Source organism: Lytechinus pictus, chromosome 15 (genome assembly GCF_037042905.1).
Source record: "Lytechinus pictus isolate F3 Inbred chromosome 15, Lp3.0, whole genome shotgun sequence".
NCBI lineage: Eukaryota > Metazoa > Echinodermata > Echinoidea > Temnopleuroida > Toxopneustidae > Lytechinus > Lytechinus pictus.
The window spans coordinates 7,976,719-7,991,728 of record NC_087259.1 but is presented as its reverse complement, the minus strand read 5'-3'; the positions used below and the strand labels follow the sequence as shown (position 1 = coordinate 7,991,728).

Below are 15,010 nucleotides of genomic sequence, written 5' to 3'. Positions count from 1 at the left end.
TGAAAAGCAGGCATCCGTTCCAACCTTGTTAAATTTTGCAAGAAAATTATGATTCGTTTCTAAATAAGTTATGCTCGAAATTCTTTTTTTTTAGACTTGAATAGTGGTATAACAGCCAATGATATGCTGATGCCATTCCCGGATGCCATTACTTGCCTTCTGTTAGACATAACATGTATATATGCTAATTATAAGTTTAAAAGCTTGGCTTTTTTATGTTTCAGGGATTTAATCTATTATTTCAACTGTAGGCCTAATTTTCAAATTTTCTAAAACTTTGCTACGCTCGAAAACTAAAATATAACATTTTGAGCTTTTCAACTGTGGTATAATAGCCAAAGATATGATGATGTCGTTATACTTACATTTTTCTTTTCTTTTTTAATCATATGTCAATTTCGATTATATTTTTTAGGCTTCAGCTAGGATATACTATTTCAACCGTAATTATCAAATTATTTTTAATACTAACATTTGTATTTTTTGAACTTTTATAAAATGTACTCTATTCGTAAATTACTTTGATGAAATACTATTGATGATTTTGTCCCCGATTTTGTACATTTTGTATAATTTTTTTCTCAAATACCCTCTCTATGGGTGTCATTGTCAATGACACATGTTTAAATAATGTATATTATGTATATATTTTAGATAGCCATTAGGGTCTGTTTTCTTTTTCAGGCTGCATGTGCCTATATAATTTTGTAATAAATACATAGTATTTGTCTTTCTTCCCTTTTCTCCTTTTCCTTCTTACTTTCCCCCTCCTGCACCCCCCCCCCCCCCCCATCATCACATTCATTCCCACTCCCTTCAAATTTCCCATACTTATACTTCAGGGCCCTTTGGCAGCTCATACAGGAAGCTATATTGGGACGATGAATAAAGTGAGCCACTGGAAGGAGTGTCATAAAGTGCTGAATGGTGATGGCTAGACATAGCAATTTGTATAGGCCTATGTATTAGGGCTATTCTTGATACTTATTGGGGTGCTTTTTCTTTTCTTTTCTTTCGTTTTTTCTTTCGTTTATCCTGTTTATATATTTTGGGTGATTTTATATCACTCAAATTTTGTATCTTTAATGTTCTTTGTTTGAATATGTATTATTCGAATGCTGTCTAGTAAAGTATTTGGATGTATTTGTAATGGACTCCGGCCGATACCCAGAATGGGTTGTTGAGTAAATAAAATAAACTTTCAATTTTTGTCAAACTTTCAAACTCACTTTTATAATTGTGGTTTGTTAGTAGGCCCTACAGACAAACTTTATATATAACCGTGTCTAAAAGTTAGGGTGGAACCTATAAATAATAATTTGGTATAAGCAATCGCTGTATATACTTTACTTTTACTTTACTTTTATCCAACGATGCTTGTAGGACTATGCCTGTTCATCGATCCAAGGGAATAAACAGTATGCTCCACACTATCAGTTTCAATTAGTTGCATGTGGCAAGTAGCAGCATGTGGCAAGATATAAAGTCCATTACTCAAAGTCGTTAACAAACGCATACATTCGTAATTCCGAAGCTTCGTTATTCCGAAGGTTCGGATATTCCGAAGGTTCGTTATTCCGAAGGTTCGTATTTCCGAAGGTTCGTAATTCCGAAGGTTCGTTAGTCCGAAAACGAAATGAGGTTCGTAATTCCGAAGGTTCGTTAGTCCGAAAACGAAGTGAGGTTCGTAATTCCGAAGGTTCGTTAATCCGAAAACGAAATGAGGTTCGTAATTCCGAAGGTTCGTTAGTCCGAAAACTAATGATTAACGAACCTTATTTCGTTTTCGGACTAACGAACCTTCGGAACAACGAACCTTATTTCGTTTTCGGATTAACGAACCTTCGGAACAACGAACCTTATGTCGTTTTCGGATTGACGAACCTTCGGAACATCGAACCTTATTTCGTTTTCGGATTATCGAACCTTCGGAATAACGCCACAAATGTTCGGATTAACGAACCCTTTTACGTTTTCGGATTAACGAACATCGAGGTATAGGCAATTTTGAACCTTCGGAATGACGAAGTGTAACCGTTAACAAAAGCAATATCCTTCCAGTGACTATCAAGCCGATTCTTAAAGGAATTTACAGAAGGTGCTGAAACCACATTTTCTGGTAGACTGTTCCAAGAACTAATAACTCGATTTGAAAACTGAGAAGAACTTCCTAACATCAAGCCTTGCATACTGCTTCTCAAGATTCTGGGAATGGCCTCTAGTCCTTACTTCGTACAAGTAGATCTATGCTAGTGTCATAGATATAACCCCCCCCCCTCTTCATTTAAAGGCAAATAAATAATGTGCCTTTTCTGTTTGATTTATATCCAAACTGAATGAATTGAAACATGTTTTGAAAAACAGGCACCTCGGCCGTGACTGATTTTTTTTAATTCGATGTATTTTGCCCCTGACGGGGTATAGGTCTATGTAATAGAATAAAGAGATTTTTTTGTTCAACGAAGAGGCACAATATATGCCGAAAACGGCACTTTGTCCATTTATCTTACAGTGCCATCGGGATGGAAAAAATGGCCCATCTTTATTTGTACATCGTATGGTCCAATGTCAATGTTCTCTTCAAGCGATAAAAATGTGTCTTTCATATGGGAATTTTTAGGCTTTCTCTCTATCCGGCCACTTTTTCTTCAACAACCAAATCTTTTCAAGGAAAAAAAATTGCCCCTCAGATTTCTGTAACAGAAGCCCTCAGAAGTTTGCCAACACTGAATTCTATGTGCATAATATATTGTATACACGTGTTTTTGACCGATATTGTGTAGATGGTTTAGTTGGGAGCAGATAAATCTGACAAAAGCGCTCAGATTCACTTGATTAAAAAAATATATCAATTTTCGTGGTTGAATAAAAAACAATAACTAAATCAGGGAATACGAAATTGCACACTCTTGGAGAAAAAAAAGTGTTCTTAGAGGGTTCTAAGCTTGTCCCATATTTGGAAACTGTAAAGAGGAAGTTCACCCCGACAATAGTTGTAAAAAATATCAGAAAATAGTTATTATATTGAAAAAGGAAAATCCATTAAGTTTACTATCAGAATATTTTTTTTCCAATCATTTAATTGTGACGTCATATACTAGCAGCTGCCCCATATGTTATGTAATATAAAATGCATAAATTTTTCAAAATGAAATACCTTTTTTTTAAATTAAAACCTAATACATATTAGGTTATAAAATCACAATTTTTTTAGCTCGCACTTCGCACTCTCATAAGGTACTCTTCCTGTTCATGGTTACGAAATGAGTAGAATGTCCAGTTTGAATATCTCACATATTTGACTCGCGTTTCGCTCTCGCATCAATTATTGTTCAAGCTACTCATTCTGTAAGTTCCTTGTTACAAAAAATGCTTAGAATTTCCAGTTTTCAGGTCAAGTTGGAATATCACAAATTTTCAGCTCGCGCTCGCATTCGATTGGTGAGATATGTATCCTCTTTATGAGTTACTAACTGCGGTCCTTGACTGCAGATTCCTTTTCTGGTCAGCATAATTATTACCAATTTCAGCTCGCGCTTCGCGCTCGCATTAATTATTTTGTTAGATACACATCTTGTTCATGATTACCAAAACTGCACGGAACGTTTAATTTTCATGTCTTATAATCCTACATGAAATGTCCAGAAGTTTGAGCTCGCGCCTTAGCGCTCGCAACATCTCCTGTATAGGATGCCCTTTTATTAGTAATTAGCGCCAAAATTGACCAAAATGCGAGTTATACAACTTCAGGTTTGAAGAATTTCCAAACCACTCACTCGATCGCTACGCTAAAACCTGTAAATATGTATAGGCCTATCTTATCAATCAGAAATCACTTCAAACAGGCTATTTGCTAAACTTAATTTCTACAAGACACATATCGGCTGGGATATAGGCCTATAACTATTCACGCAGATGACAATCGATCTCATGGTCAGTTTACACCAATTAGAAGTGCTCCTTTTTGGTTTTGCCCCCCCCCCCAAAAAAAAAAATGCCGCCCCAGATGTTTACCCTCAAATATTTTCATTGGGATAATCGCTCCCTGCCCCTTCAGGATCGATGCTTCGCGCTGCCCTGGATAATATACCTTGAGATGCTCAGCCAGCCGGGACCCTGACCCCCACCCGTCCCGCGAGACGGTAGGCCTATAATAATAGGCATATTATGATTTGCAGATCATCGTATATCTTGCATGGGCGGAAATCCCAGTAGGGGGGACGTGTCCCCCTACTAAAAATAGTAGGGGGGACACAATATCAAATGTCCCCCTACTATTTCTGGTCTTTTATGATGGTAAGAAATTCATCATTCAAAATCGATATAAAAGTTGTATTTTAGGACGAGATGACCTTACTTTTGGAATGATAACCTTTTTTTTTTTTTTTTTGCTTGTCAAATTTATTTTTGTCGAAATGACTTGAAATTTTTGGTGATAACCCCTTTTTTTTTTTTTTTTTTTTTTTTTCCTTGTCAAATTTTCCAGCCCCTTGTCCCCCCTACCTTTTGGGAGAGATTTCCGCCCCTGATATCTTGCACCTCTGATGACGAAACGCAAATTTATTGATCAAAAGTAGCCCTCCTTTTCAATTTACACAGAGCAAATACTCCACAACAACCTTAATCCGATTGTGACAAAAGGGGTTGACCCGCGAGATAAAGCCGAAAAGAAGACCCCCGAATCAATATAGCTAGTGTCTTGATCGATTTATATTTCGAAACTGGAAACTGCACAAAATTTAACGTTCGTTTTAACCTGCAATTTGTTCCCAGCGAGTGAGTGAGCTTCAACTTTGGGTCGTATTGAATTCAATCACACAAAGAAACAAGTAAAACAACGCTTATTAGGATAACTGTATATTTGCTTCAAAAGAACGGACTCCCGTTATTCTTTTGATCTTCGCCGCATTGCTCCTTATCGGGTACCTGGCAACGTGGTACGCTCTTCCAGTGGTGTTTCTCCGCGGTACGGTAGTCAGTGCATTTGGTACGAGGCACCTCTTCAGTTTTGTAGAGTCATTTTTTTCGGTGGATTCCATCAACCAAGGTCCAAGAATCTGCAGTAAGTTTATAAATATTTATCAGCAATCAGACAATTAATCGACACTTATTCTGTAGAAGTTCAATTTAATCTAGATTTGTTGTTATTTTACTTTTGTCTTCACATTATCCGTACCATGATAACTACGTAAAGTTGCTTGAGCTTGAGTGAATAGGAGTTTTGGGAACGTTCAGAGGGGTAATGATCGCGCACCGCCTCCCCATTGACGGGAGTCCTCCGGTCGATAAAGGGGGTTTGCGTTAGGGTGATGGAGGTCGTGGGTTCGTAACGATATATTGAGGGGTGTAAGAGGTTCAAGTTTTCATTTGGTTTAAGAGGTTCAAGTAATTATGCATTAAATTGTTTATTGATAGTGATACGACAGATGATCTATACTTCCAGAGTAAAACATCAATTACCTGTTTTTGATAATATCAAATTTGCACTTCAGAATTATTTCAAGAATGAAAAATATATCGCAGAGTCAAATTGTAAAATGGTAAAGTTTACAAAGAAATGGTTTCAATTACGTGCCATGTTTACATGAAGTGATCTGTTCAGTTCCCTTTCCATGTACAATGATACATATGAATATTATTGTTCATTTACTCCTTGCTTGTTCCTTAAATTGTTTACTATTATGTAAACCTGACAGTTCAATTTATATATTTGTTACAATTACTGTTGTATTGTATTTCGTTGTTATTAATTTGATTTGTCATTGAAAAGATATCTTGTTATGTTTTGAATAATAATAAAATCCCTGTGGAGGGGAAACAAATTGAAAAAAAAAAATATATATTGAGGGGGATCTATTTTATTTGTAGTTCACCGTGAATGGATTGTTGTCGAAATGACAGAAGGGACATGTTTAAGGTTTTTTTTAAGATTTAGATATGTAGCTAAGAATACAATTTATTCTTTATTTCCACATAGATTTGCCTGCCAATATCATTGAATAATGTAGAATGACAAGAATAGAAAAATGACTGAAAATGTGGGGAGTAATGGGACTAGGAAAAATAGGAGTATGAAGTTGATGTGATAGCCCTTGATCATAAATTCTATGCAAGAATTGTTTGGCATTTAGTGAGCCTATATAACTAGAGTCATATCAATAATTTAAGTCATTTTTTAAAATTCATTCATTCACTCATTCATTCATTCATTCATTCATTCATTCATTCATTCATTCATTCATTCATTCATTCATTCATTCATTCATTCATTCATTCATTCACTCATTCATTTAGTTTGTATTCATTAAACAGGATCGCAGACCCAACAGAGGTAACATACTGTTTTAATTTGGAGAGGCCTGTATAACTCAAAACAAAACAAAATACCAGCATATAAAGTGGGAAATACTTCACTTTAATGGTTGAGTGGGGGTGATTCTAATAATTGTGAAAGTGTTTTTATGATGCTGATCGATAGGCCTATGAAATTGAAGAATTCTCATGAAGGTGAATGTTGATCCCTGCTCCTGGAGAAAGAATGTTAGGAGATAATATACAAATACAATATACACTCTTTATTTTCTATAGGTTGTTCACCCTGATCCATCTTAGCCCCTGATAATGTCCAAGATCATCACAGTCTTTGGTTCCACAGAACCCCAGGGACACTCCTTGATACTGTCTCTCCTCAAAGACCACAAGTACACCATCCGAGCTGTCGTCACACGGAAAACATCCTCATCGGACCAAGCCAGCAAGCTTCGCGACCTCGGTGTCCAACTCTTCGAAACAAACCTAGACGATCGACAGAGTATCGCGACTGCACTTGAAGGAGCTTATGGATGCTTCCTCTTTACAGAAACCGACTTTGGTGCTTCAAATCCGGAAGAGCACGAATACCAGCAGGGTGAGAATGTTGTCGATGTTGCCATGGTGAAGAAAGTCCAGCATATTGTTTTCAGTACGCTTCCGTCTGTTCGTCAGGCCATCGGGATCTCGGCAGCGAACTGTGACGCCAAGGCCCGCATTAATGATTACATCAATGAACGTGAACTTCCCAGGACAAGTGTCATCTTTCCTTTTTCGTATCAGAACCTCACAACAGTTTTTAAGCCAAAGAAATTACAGCAGCACGTCTATGGATTAGGTGAGTGTAATGCACTTCATTGATTGGAGGATATCATTTCAAAATTCAAATTAATAGAAAAATAGAAAACAGCTCAAAATATGTTTTTTAGAGTTACGAGTAACTGACAACCTTCTTTTGCCTTGAAAGGGTTCTCTCTAGAAATAAGGAAGCTGTTTCAGATAATATGAGGTTGCCAATATTATCATAATTCTGAAAAACAGCTTTGTGAATTGATTTCAATTTTTTTTTTACCTTTTGACATGAGGTTTTAATATCCCACCAACAGCAATGTGTTAAGCTGAAGTCATCAGGAAAAGAAAACTTGTCAATGGCTGGATACAGTGTGTCTAGTCTCTTTTTATTCACATTCAAGTAAAGGGAGGGCACTCAAATTACAAGGTATGGGAAGATATATATTTATTAGCTTATAAGTGCTTGAAGTGATTGGTTAGAGCACATACTAAAATGTCCCAGTCAATTAGCTTAGCAAATACAGTGCTTGGGAAAGATATCACTTCAAATTGCAACATAGAGAAGTTCCTTTTGTCATAATTGAGATCTCAGGATTGTGTAAATTTACTTTCACCCCCTTCCCTCTCTCCGTATTTGTTGAATTAAACAGGTTGTCTGTCTAAATTGCTTCCTGTATAAATGGAATCCCTTCAACAAAAAGAAGGCATATTGATGATTTACTGCCTGTTTCATTATATTCATTAATTCAAACTTGTAAAGCATGTCTTTTTTTGGTAGATCATTTTATGTTATTCTTTTGATTTTTAAATCATCAGAAATAGCACAATAATCTTTGTAATCTTATAAAGCCTTGATAATTACTTGTTTATCATGTCTTATTTCACCTGGGTTTTATCTTTTCTTCCTTTGATGGAAGGTTTTGAAATATGTCATTGTCTTTAATACTTTGTAAAGTAAATAGACGCTCATCTACTTTGTCATGTGCTTCCTATTTAAAGTAATCTGTATTATTGTTATTATCATTATTATATTTATAATAATAATAATGATGATGATAATAATTATTATTACAATTACCTGTCCTATCTGTTTTTCTCTACACCTAGTAATTGAGATGACATTCTTATTATGGTTTATTCCTAAAAATATAAACATATTAACATACCCTGCCATTTTGATCAATATGGTTCATGCACTTTAATGGAGGGAATACTAATAGGAACTAGTTACAAACTTTCTGAATGATAACTCATAATTTTGATTGTTTCTGATATTTTCTGAATCGTAATGGGTTTCAATCAATGTCGGAAATATTCTGATAAGATTTATCACGTTTATATACCAACCTCCATCCAGATCAACATTGTCAACCTGTCTATTGCTTGAATATAGCTGTGTCTTTTGTTACTTTAATCCTGTTTACTGCCCCCATCCTATTAGGCTCTTTTATGTTCATGGAGTTCCTTTGTAAACAGTTAGATCCCCTTGGTGTTTAAGGGCTTTTGTTGAAGTTGTTCCTTTCTTATAAGGTTGGCAAAACAGAAGGTGTTGCCTATACTTCTCTGCAGGTGAGAGTTAGGGCACTTGGCCATACAAATTCTAGAGCGAAGAGAGATGATTTGTAAATGATAGATGTTTGGTTTCATTCCATTTATTGATTTCAACATGGAAATGCCTTTTCAGCAACAGTTGTTTTTAATAATATCCCTTTCCTTGAGTTATTACCCTGTTTTACCCCCTTTCTAATTCTGAATGCCTATATAGGGACGTAAATTCATATTTTGTGATATACAGTATGCTTTATTATGAAAGAATGGTTCATTATTATTATTGTGTTTATTATTAATATATCTACATATCATTTACAACATCCCATAAGAATATGTAAATTACAAAAAAAATTGTTTTCAAAGGTAAAAAATAATAACATTAGAAACTTCATTAATATACATTAAGAGAGGTAGGCCTATGTACAATAATGTGGAAGAAAAAAAATCATCTATTGCAAAATACCTGGATTGAATCAAAAAGATTATTCATATAAGATGAATATGAGAATTATGAAAATGTAAAGTCTCTTTTTCTATAGAGAGACACTGGTAATAGACAAAGTTTAGCTACATCATCTTATACCAAACTCTTTGACATGAATATTTTTTTTAAAGTACTTTAAGAGATCACATTTTAACCTCTTGATTTTATATAATTAACAATGGGGGAGATAGTGAGACGTGTATTTCCCACCATTATTTATCACATGATATAAATGAAGTAAAATGAATTGAAACATTTTATCAACCTTGATCATATTTCCTAAAGATATATTAATGGAGATAAGTTGTACAGGTATTTTCTTTTTATCAGAGGCAAGATCTGAATGCAGATACCACACAAGATAACAGTAAAGATAGCGAATGAAAGTTGTTATTGCCACATCAATAGAGTGTCACATTGTGTAAATGTCATTTCAATGGAATGAGTCAAATCCCACCGCTGCCACCTTATTAAAAAGAGTTCACTTTTTTATTTGGATTTACATAAATTTGTCTTATTTTCTGCTTCAATAATGACTCTTAAACCAAGGGTCGAGGGTTTTAATTTCACCCGGCACTAATGTCATTTGGCAAGGCACTTAACCACGTCTTTCACTCAGGTAAATGGGTACCCGGTAGAATGTGAAAGATTGCCGGGCATGTGTGCACCGATAAATGGTTGGCTGGCCAGGATACTCCCCAGGGAGTGGAGATTGTGCACTGTATGTGTGGAACAGTGATCGATCCTATGACCGGGGTAATAACCATTACAATGTAAAGCGCTTAGAAACCAAGGTATGAAAAACTATGAAGCGCTACATTATAATGAAATATTTAATACTCTACATATATTTTGATGCAAGGAAGATTCCACAAGCAGATTAACTTTTATAAGGGCTTAGAAAATCACCAGTTCACTTGATACATACTAGTTATTACACATTCCACAAATGAGACAAATTGAATTGAATATTTCATTCTTTACTATCTCCATCTTCATTATAAATACAAAAAATCTCATTTATAATATTTTAAGATTGAATTTTTGTTCTTCTCATTTCTATTATTTTAACAGGAATTCCAATGTTGAACACCTCCATCAATATGTTCGATGTTAACCAGGCTGGCCCCCTGCTTCATTACATCTTTGACAACCCCGCCCAGACGATGAATAAGACATTTAATGTGGTCGGAGACAAGTTACGAGTCGATGAGATAGCTCACATATTTGCCAAAGTTCTCAAGCCAAATGAGTTTAAAGATATGAAGGTAAATATATAAACTGCAACCCCGAAACTGACAATAAGCTGCCAAAAATATTTCTTAAATTTTTTTATTGTGTTTATTAAAGGCCATCCTAAGCTTTAAAATGATATATAATTGTAACTTGTCAAAATTGATCAACAATAACCCACACGAATACTTGAGTGAAGGTAGAAGAATTCAGTGACAGCTTCAAAATTTTCAAGTCTGAAATGGTCAACATTTTGTGTTAAAAAATAGTTTTGGTAGTATTCTTTTCCAGGGAGGGGAAGTTTGTATTTTTTTCATGTTGAACACTTCATCCTTAATTAACTATGTCTACTGCTACATGCTACATGTACTACCATCATTTCTAGTGAAGTAGTCAAGGCCAGTACTTCCAAGTCACAAGCTAGCCACTGGAGAAAAACCATCTCCCTTAGACTTTGCACACATGACTTGGCCGAGGCCAATGCCAAGGACGGCAAAATGTGGCATCGAGGCCGGCCTTTGGCTACATCCCCGATCATTTCTACTATTACCCCAATATCTATATGCAGTCACTGGATTCACAATATGCATCTAATTTAATCATCACTAATTCACTTCAGATGCAGGTTGAGGAGTTCCGAAGGCTTCCGGGGGAAGGCATCGAGGATCTCGGAAACATGTTTGAGTACTTTGCCAGGCACGATCTTCGTTTCAATATGGAGACTACGAAGAAGATGCTACCAAACGTGAAGAACTTTGAACAGTGGGTAGTAGAAAATAAAACATCGCTCTATGCAATACTGAACTGAGGAGCTAGTTATGATGTTGATCGCTGATACCAAAGAACTATTGACCCATTGTCATGGTGCCTTTTTATACCAAAAATGATGAAAATGGTGAAGTTACAGTGTGTGTATATTGCATTGGGATACTGCAGGAAATGCAATCCTCCCTTGTTACAGAGACAAGTTTTATAGAAAGAGAGAGAGAGAGAGAGAAAGAGTGTGTGTGTTAGTAAGAGGAGGAAAGGTTGAAAGCAGAAATAAGACAAATTATGGAAAGAAAGAGAGAGAAAGAAAGAAATTAAGAAAGAAAGAAAGAAAGAAAGAAAGAGAGAAAGAAAGAAAGAAAGAGAGAAAGAAAGAGAGAAAGAAAGAAAGAAAAGGAGAAAGAAAGAAAGAAAGAGAGAAAGAAAGAAAGAAAGCAAGAGAGACAGAAAGAAAGAAAGAAAGAGAGAAAGAAAGAAAGAGAGACAGAGAGAGAGAAAGGGAATAGTGAAATATCAAAGAAAAGATGAAACAGAAATTCATGATGTAAATTATGTCATAATTCAGCTTTTTCTTTTGTAGTTTTATTATGTGATATTTTAAAATATTTTAAAAGAATTAGGATCATTCTCTTTTTCACTGCCAAGGGGAACCTTAGAGTTATTTTTATCGATAACCTTTTCATCATCCTTTTATTGAACCTTGATGAAATTTAAGTCTTGTGTCAAAAGTGTGCTACTATTATGTAAATTGTGTGATATATAATGCAAGAATGCAAATATGCTGAATCATATTTTCATTTATGCTTTTTTTAGATTTTTATAATGTCAGTATTTATAATGTAATGTACCACCTTGTACATGTATATTGTAGAAAGTGTAGTAAAATGGATGATCAAGGCTGTTGTGAATGATTCTTATTGTCATTATTGCTGGCATTTTCTAGTTTTTCATTTGCCCGCTTGATTTATACTTAAATATAGGTTGATATACATCTGCCATGATATATGCAAGTGATATGTGGTTTAAATTTAAGCTGTTAATTGTTAGATTTTCCATACTGCAGTTGTAATTAGAAGCAATCTAATTTGTAAAATCTACATTTGAATAACAGAACATTGATGCAATGTTTGTGTATAAACGGATTTTAACTTTTCTTTAAATCTGAAATCATGTAGTTTCATCAGAGAGAGGTATGAAAAAAGTAATCACCTTATTGATTGAGAAAAAATTATTGAGTGTCAGTTGTGTGTTAAATTCCCTCAGATTGATCACTTTAGTAAAGCCCCCTTCACACTTATTCAGAATTAATCAGAACTGGCCAAATTACGAACACTGTTCCATATTCTTTCCACTTCGAATATAATGCATCTCAAAAGATTTGAACCATGACCAAAACTTTTTGGACGGCCACAAAAATTGGCCTAAATATTTTTTTAATGCACTCAGGATTTTTAGAACGCCCCTCGAAAATGTGTATGATGAGAAACATATTTGTGCTCCAGTTGGGCGAATACAAATTCCCCCAAAAGTTTTTCCAGCAGTTTCTTTTTCCCAGTTGCTTGATTCTTGCTGGTTCCGAAAAAGTGTGATGGGGCCCATGGGGGTAGTTCCTAAAATGATACTAGAAAGTTTGTCACCTCTTCATAGTACCAAGGCTTTATCTGGAATTATCGTCAGAAAAGAGTACTTTCTAATTCGCTACATCATTAGCTATCATGCATTTGACATTGTTAAGTATGTATGGAATGTTATACTTTCATTATTCATGTTGAGGAATAGCTTTTTAAAGAATTGTAAAATTATTGTGGAGGTGAATGGCAGGGATGTTGTTGAGGCCGGTACTTCAAAGTCGTGGGCCGATAGCGAAATCCTTCTTCCATAGAATCTGTACACGTGACTCAGGCAGAGGCCGGCAAAACAAGGACTCGAGGCCGGCCTGGACTGCATCCCTGGTGGGCGTTTCATAAAGCTCTTCGTAAGTTAAGAGCGACTTTAAGAACGACTGGTGAACCTTTCTTATGCACTAAATAATCACCAATGAACATCAAATAATGAAGATCATATACCACAAGAAAGGATCACCAGTCATTCTTAGAGTCCCTCTTTATATGAACAGCTTTATGAAACGGCCCCCTGGTTGATGGAACATTACACTGGTCAAGAATGAATGCTGCAGGGAATTTTAATGTATTTCTCAGTATTTGGAGTTGTAAGCTTATTTTTATATAAAGTGTCTGTATGGAATCACCATGGTTGTAATTAAACCATATTTTGAACAATTTAAATAAAAATGTATTTGCTTTGTTGCGTCCTTCTGTCAAGCGTAATTCAACAGAATTATAATAACTATTGCCATCACACCGACATGGTTTAATAAGGGAAAGAAAAGTGGAAAATGAAGAGAAGGCGGAAGGACAGGCGTGGATCCAGAGGCAATACCATTTGAGGGGTTATTTTATGTTTGCACAATAGTCGGCCTCTCAAAACTATTGTGTCTAATCTGACTGGATCCGCACCTGGGTAAAGAATAATTTTGAGTGACATACAGAAAAGGGAAGAAAGAAACAGAATAAAGAGAGAGACAGGGAGAGAGGGGGGGGGGGCTACAAATCTGACACATCTAATGCTTCAAATCCATCTATGCATAGCATAAAAATAACACATATCATCGAAGGCATTGGTAAGAATTATACACATATAGGTACCTTTGGAACAGTTTCCAACAGGCAGGTGTGGGTATGTACTACCTATTCTAATGCCCAATCAAAATAATGTGTGTATTGTATTTTTTATATTGAGAGAGTAATGTGGATTTTTTTTATTTGATAAGCCCTCCTCACCTCAAAACGATGACCGGCCATTATACTTCACTCATGACCGGTCATTAATGACTTGTCACGTGAGCACTCTCGACCAATCACATGACTTGAATAATAATAATGATATAGGATTTGTATAGCGCACATATCCACCTTGCTAAGTGCTCAAGGTGCTCCTATATTACCCCGGCTAAGCTAGTCTACTGATTCTGGTGCATACAACTTTTTGAGGAATTACTTCCTGCCGGAACCCATTTACCTCACCTGGGTTGAGTGCAGCACAATGTGGATAAATTTCTTGCTGAAGGAAAAGACAGCGTGACTTGAAATTGAATCAACTTTGTCATCTTATAACAAGATTAGCACTATGAAGCAAATACATGTAAATCATTACCTATATTGCTAATGCCCCCATTCCACAGAGGGGAGACCTTTGAAGGACCTAATTGAAAGACCAAAATTTTGCAAGGTCTTACAGCAGTCTCCAAGATCACTGAAATATGTCATCTCTGTGGAATGGCTCAGAAAGACCCCTCAAAGAACTCCAAATAAAGTGATTGGTACTTCTTGTCTTACTGGGCTTAGACTAGTCTTATAGAGATCTTTCAATGGTCTTTCAAAGATCTTATATGCTACAAGTGATCTTTCAGAATTCTTTCCATGGACTTTGCCTGGTCTTTCAATGATCTCTCATGAGTCTTACAGTGATCTCCGCAAAAAGAGACTGTCAAAAGATCATGGAAAGACTAATGAGAACTTTGAAATTTCATAAAAAGACTACTAGAAGACTGCTGAAAGACCATCAAAAGACCGCTAAAAGACTGTTTTGAACCGTTACAAAAAGTTTTGGAGATCATGGAGACCGTGAAGTCCACTGAAAGATCCATCAGGAATTGTGAAAGACCTCAGAGATCTTTGAAAGTTCATTGAAAGACCTTTGAAAGATCAAGCAAGTTTCATGGTCTTAAGCAGTCTTTCAGAGGTTTTGCTCTCTGTGGAATGGGGGTTTAATGAAATTGATCAATACTAGTAAAAAAATCACCATGGAAACGCC

At 35.6% G+C, this 15,010-nt stretch overlaps 1 protein-coding gene across 1 annotated transcript; it reads left to right on the top strand.

Annotated features, from left to right (window-relative positions):
* The first annotated feature begins 4,705 nt into the window (after positions 1–4,705).
* Positions 4,706–12,034, top strand: LOC135156846 (nmrA-like family domain-containing protein 1). Its single transcript, XM_064110538.1, has 4 exons — positions 4,706–5,062; positions 6,589–7,147; positions 10,211–10,404; positions 10,989–12,034. Exons 2-4 carry the CDS (start codon positions 6,622–6,624, stop codon positions 11,175–11,177), a joined length of 909 nt encoding a protein of 302 aa, XP_063966608.1. The 5' UTR covers positions 4,706–5,062; positions 6,589–6,621; the 3' UTR covers positions 11,178–12,034.
* The last annotated feature ends 2,976 nt before the right edge of the window (positions 12,035–15,010 follow it).